This window comes from Pteropus alecto, unplaced genomic scaffold (assembly GCF_000325575.1).
Source record: "Pteropus alecto unplaced genomic scaffold, ASM32557v1 scaffold338, whole genome shotgun sequence".
Classification (NCBI taxonomy): Eukaryota; Metazoa; Chordata; class Mammalia; order Chiroptera; family Pteropodidae; genus Pteropus; species Pteropus alecto.
In genome coordinates, this window is record NW_006441995.1 from 369,142 (window position 1) to 375,309 (window position 6,168).

Sequence of the window (6,168 nt, forward strand, 5' to 3'; positions counted from 1 at the left end):
TAAACAAGTTCTAAGTTTTGGAGCTGAGTCACACTCAAAAAAAATTTTTTTTTTTAATTTAAAATCTATTTTCATAATCAATTTTCCTTCTTAAGAAAAATGCTCTAGAAGTGCAAGTTACAGTCTCAAGGCAATAAGAATTTTCTAGTTCCTAAAAATGATTGGGGTTGGGGAAGGTTGGATACATTTAGGACCCTTTAAAATTGAGGCATCTATCCTCACAGCAAGTTATCTTTGGAAAACACAAAATTTCAAATGCATATTTACACTCTTGGTCTTAAAATGCGTTTTACTTTATAGTTTAGCAAAGATCCTGGTCTGCGTTTCTAACTATTTTAGTCTTTTCCAGGCAGGCAGTTTGAGCTAAATTAGATTTGTTATAATAGAGTTTAAACTGCTTAAACAGAGGCATGTCTCATCTTGTGTTTTGAGTAACGTTAGGCAAGTTTAGAGAATTGTAGTAAGCATTTTTTTTTTTTTTTTGCCCCTCCATACTTGATTGTGTTCTGAGTCTTCCCAAGAAATGTCACTTATTTCCCCAATTCTAAAAAGAGGGACTCTTTCATAACAGTTGTACAACCAGGCAAAAGAGCACACTCTCATGTTTCCTTAAGGGGAGGAAACCTGTAATAATGTGAGATAATTAAATTTAGCCTTAGAAAAATCTTCTTTGAAACGTTCTAATCAAGACTTCCAGCTTTCTGAGTGTGTGTGCGCTTTATTCTTCAATTCTTCCTGGTCCCGATTTTGCATTTCTAATGAAAGTGAACTGACAAAGCGTGAAAGTGGTCTAAGGAGCAAAACAAAGCCATCAAGCATGCTCTGGTGCGCCAAGATTAATCAATATTCCAGAAACCTCGGACTTCCCCCGTCCTTTCCCTGCAGTGTTTTCATTTTTCCACACTCCCCCTTTCCCGGGCACAGACTCCGCCCCTTTTCTTAAGTTGCCCTGATAGTAACTTGCAGTTTCAGAGCACATGCATGCCTGGCTCACTGCGTTTTGCTACGCCGCTGCTACCTGCCGGGAAATTCACCTTGTCATTGCCTGGGGTATCTCCCACCCGTTACAAAGTCAGAAAAAGGTAAGTCCGACGTCCTGTATTCCCGCCGAGTTTAATTTCTCGTTCCACTTCTGTGTTAGTGGATTTTGTCTCCCTAGCAGAGGAGTAGCGAGAGTAAAAGCTAGCCATTTTGGTAGATAAAGTCCATGTTAGTAATTTCATGTCATCCGCATGTGGTGTCTATTTATGCCCTCTGTTAATTTGGAGTTGAGTCATTCAAGGACGGATTAGGGTCAGATTGTGGTTAGAGATCTAGAAACAATCAAGGCTGAGCTGGTCTGTTTTAAAAATGACTGACTGGCTGGTAAAAGGAATCAGAGATTAGTAAAAATAAATAAATAAATCTGGTCTCTTGCGTCTCCTGTTCTTCATTTCTCCCTAGACTTTTAATCTGCTGTGAGGTCTTAAATAATTTGTAACTCTCATTACCTCTGACCTCACCCTGTAATTTTATTTAAAAGTCAAAACTGTTAAGGCAAATCTTTTCTTTCCACACTTGGATTTGCCAAAAGCTCCCGAGGAGTCCTTTGCAGTTACCTCCCCCACAGACGCACACGCTGGCTACTTGCGTTGCCAGATACACACGTCCGCAGGCAGGACTGATTTTTACTTGGATTGCTCCATGGGAAAGATTATGGATAAGAAATCTTGTAAAGTAGCAGGAGGTATCCCTTGATGTTTCGAAACGTCGGGTTTCCACCAAGAAGAGATTTACTCAGATATATTCGAATAACCCAGGAGCGCTTTAAAGAAACTAGAAACCACACACTGTAATGTTTGGAATGAAAATTGGATTCATCTCCTCATTGGTTCTAAAAATCCTAAATTCTAAAATACTTAGAAGCTGGTAATAGTTTCCTCAGAAGACTTCAGTATGTTTGCCACAAAGACAAATAATACTTAGGATATCTACTTGTAACAATAATCAATTGTGATTTTAGATTATTTATAGATGTGCCCAGAGTACTTTGCTTACTTCACAGGAAAACTTTTTAAATTACTCTGTGAAATAGTTAAATGTATTTCCCCAAGTCCTGTGGCTACTTGTGTTCTTTCCATGGCCATATCACTCTTTGATAATATCATGGGTTTTTTTCTTAACGAAGAAAATACTTTATTATATATAACAGAAAGCTCCAACTGTGAAATGTCAATATGTTAAACCACTTTATTGACCCGGTTATACCTTCACCATGTATACAGCATTGGCCTTCAAGTAATTATTATTTCCTGTGCATTCAGTACAGTTGGACATTTATTGAGGGTGAACACTGTGCAAAGTACTCTGCTAGGTTCTGGGGGGAGGGGGGGCTTGAGGGTAGTCAACTCAGCTCCCATGAACCCTTTTATAGCCTCTTTGGAAGGAGAAAGATGTATTTTTAAAAATAGAACACAAATTTCTGCTCATATATTCTGAATTTATGCACACTTCTCCCACGTGGCCCAGTAAAATATGCACATTCTAACCTTGAAAACTGGCATTGTGACTTTCTGGCCCCTGACTCCTGAGATTATGCAGTTTGACAACAGCTTCTCCTGGTGTGGAGCTCACGGATTTCTCACCCCTGGAGACTCTAACTCTTGTCTCTTTCTCTCTTGTTCTAGCTGAGTTCTCTAATATCAAAGAGGTCTAACTTTCTGGGGGTGATTCCGAGACATTGAAGTACGAAGAAGAGACACTTCTAAAGAAGTAAAATATGACTAAAAGCAATGGAGAAGAGCCCAGGATGGGAGGCAGGATGGAGAGATTCCAGCAAGGAGTTCGTAAACGCACACTCTTGGCCAAGAAGAAAGTGCAGAACATCACAAAGGAGGATGTTAAAAGTTACCTATTTCGGAATGCTTTTGTACTGCTCACTGTCACAGCAGTCATTGTGGGTAAGTCATTTGATAACAACCCAAAAAACTGGATCTTGTTTCTCTGGGGTATCTGGCTGCCTGGGAATATTATCAAATGGACTGATTGTAGGTATTCTAAATGATAGCCCAGGTTTTCTTCTAAATTTGAAGCTTCTTTTCCCCCCATGAAATGACAATCTGTTGGCATGTTTGGAGCAATAAACACATGGGAATCTAAAAGAAGCATCATTAGGCATTATGCAAATCAAATGATTGTGTGGAAAGAAAAGTAAATCAAATGTTTTCCCATCTCATGTAAGGACAAAAGAGTGATCATTTAATCATTAGGCCTGAGCAGTTAAATAACAATAAAAATAAGCAAGCCTCTAGACTTGCCCAAAATGTCATCATTATACAATGTCACTTTCACTTAAAACTAATTATACAATTAGTATACCCAAAAAGAGATACAAGTCCCTAATAGTAATCGTATTCTAACTGGTGCTGACTTGAAGTTGAGTACCTAACATTTAGACATAAAGGCCAAATCTTTTATGTGTTTGCATTCTTTCATAAAGTGACTGGGAAAGGTAAGTTGGGGAAAATGTTAACACAGATCTCTTTCATTCATTGTCTTGAAGCGCCTGCCGTAAATAGCTATACCTTTTTTGAAACGTTTCAGCCTCTTAGAAATTTAGCATTGTTGACAGCAATCTATACTAATCAAACAGTATCATTTTGTTTAATTTATTGGTATCTGAATTATAGTTTATTATTTATGGGTGGCATTGATTCTGCTTTAAAATATAGCTGAAAAAACTACTTACATACTTGGAACTTTTGAGTGAATTCATATAGAAATCTTTTGGCTGATAAACATGTAAATCAATGCCATGCTGTAAAAACAAACAAACAAACAAACGAAACTTTAACTCAAATTTCTAATAATCTTCCACCAAAAAAAGAGGCATTTGTATATAGTTTTAATCTCTTCCTTGGTGTTTGCCATGATCTCCATCAAATATAAAAAGGTAATGACAATAAAAACTAAGAAAATTCTGTAGTATATAAATGTAATTATAACTTTATCCAAAAAAAGAAAAATAGTATTCTTAAGTTGCAGACAAATAGGAATATAGCAGAAGAGTAGTTTGCCACAAGACCTTAGATACATTCTTGCTCAACATCTTTGGCTCCTTTTAGTATAGTTGATGAAAAATGACTATTCAGTTAATTTTAGAGGTGTTCAAAGAGAAAGTGTCTTGATGACTCAGGGAAGTAACGGCTTTCTTTAGTGGGTTCCCAGGTTTGAATACATTCCTGGAAGAAGTATTTCAGTATTTTGTCATTGTCTTTGACATTGATGTGTAATGCAGCATGTCACCTCATTTTTTTGTTTTGAATTATAGTTGTTGTCAAAATAAGCAATAGCTACATAATAATAATGAACTTTTATATATAGTACTATTCCAGCTACTTTCTAGGTATTTTACATATATTAACTTACTTAATCCTTAAGCAAGCCTATGAAGTGAGTGGGTAGGAATGATTATTATGATCTTCATTTTATAGATAAGGAGACTGATCATGGAGAAATCAGGCAACTTGCCCAAAGTCATGCAGCTAGTAAATGCTAGAGCTAGAAGTCAAACTCAGGCTGTCTAGTGCCAGAGGCCATTCTCTCAGCCACTCTGCATCCTGCCTCTCTGCTCTGCTGACTAGTTGACATCTTGTGAGAGATGTCAGGAGGGGAAATGCTGCTATGTGTTGGTGGAGGCCAGTGAGCAAGTCATTGCTGGATGCATTCACATGGCATTGTCATTTTACTATGTGATTTACCCAATTAAATTCAGCAGAAAACTTATAATCCTTCTACAAATGATTAAACCACATCCTTCTCATTTATTTAATAACTAATTTTGCAATCTTATATGTATAATAATAGAGATTCGTGATACTGGAGTATGTTTGGAAAAGATGCAGAAATGCTTATTCAAATGGTATTCTAAACACGAGAAGAGATCAAATTCTAGGACAGAAATGTTTCAGTTAAATAGAGGAATGAAGAGTAATAAAACCTGAACATGGAAAGCATATTGGTGGATAAGGAAGTTCCTATGTGATTACAAAGAAATAACATTTTTAATAGAAGGAAGATGCCAGGATTTGAGAGTCCATTTTCTCTATGTGTTCTGGCATCATTTCCCAGCCCAAAGAGGACTTTCCTAAGATTTGTGAGAACTGCAATGAGTTGGCTGAGCTGTGGTAGATAACTTGGCAGGATGCCCTCATGGTTGGCTTTTCTAATGAAAACTGAGGAGGTAGAGTAACAAGAAAAAGGCACTAACAAAGAAACAAATAAAAAGAGCTCATTGACAGTCAGAGAGACCACTGAGTCTACACCAAAAACTTGGAATCACAAATAGACAACTTAGTAGCAAACAGATTTAGGAGAGAAGGAAGAACCCTTCAGTTTCACTTAGCTTGTCACTGGGTACTACCATGTTTACGTCACCCTAAAAGAAATAAGGAGAGAAGATGTCTGAACACCAACTTTCCAATTTATTTGCTGCAGCATAGGAATAAACTAGAAAGATGCTAGTAAGGAAGAATAAAATAGTTATTTTCCCAAAAGATGAGAACTATAGCTGTTACTTGGTTCTCAAATTCTTAGATTTAATCACTTTTAGTAAAAAAGACTGGGAAAACCTATATATTGGGGTAAATTTTTTGCTCAATCTATTTTGTTTTGTCTTCTAGAAGTACAAAGGAATGTACATTTGGTATGTAGAAATGGAAACTAGAAAATATCATGGAAGAGAAGTAAAGAAATGTAAATCCGTATATTCAGAATAAAGCAGAGAATTGTAAATAATTTAGTACCAATTCCTCTGCCAGCACAGGCATAGAACCCCTTGTGCAACTTGATGTCTAAGCAATGACATTTCTAATATCATTTCTAAACGATATCAAAGTCTGCATGGGCCATGCTCATGTAACAAAGCCCCTGTAATAGGAGCAGATAGTGCCAAGTACTAAGTCCCTTTAAGAGAGTTCATTATTAAAGCCTTAGATAAAGTGTCTTCCAGGGCTGTTGCAGACATCTGTCTAACAAAACCACACTGAGAGGAGTGGTTACTATCTTTCTTCCTCCAGGAAGCACTTTCTTGTTTCAAACCGTGCTAAGTTGTGTTTGAGTGACCTCAGACATCTTGCTGAAATCAGGGAAAGTCTTTTGTTGTTATGTTCAAGTCATAGAATGCCACTC

At 37.0% G+C, this 6,168-nt stretch overlaps 1 protein-coding gene across 1 annotated transcript in view; it reads left to right on the forward strand.

Annotated features, from left to right (window-relative positions):
- Positions 1 to 948: 948 nt before the first annotated feature.
- Positions 949 to 6,168, forward strand: part of SLC1A3 (solute carrier family 1 member 3) — an 82,355-nt gene continuing 77,135 nt past the window's right edge. Inside the window, exons 1-2 of the mRNA XM_006919487.3 lie at positions 949 to 1,082; positions 2,667 to 2,939. Coding sequence (XP_006919549.1) covers positions 2,759 to 2,939 — 181 coding nt within the window. The 5' untranslated portion in view covers positions 949 to 1,082; positions 2,667 to 2,758. The remainder of the gene's footprint in view (positions 1,083 to 2,666; positions 2,940 to 6,168) is intronic.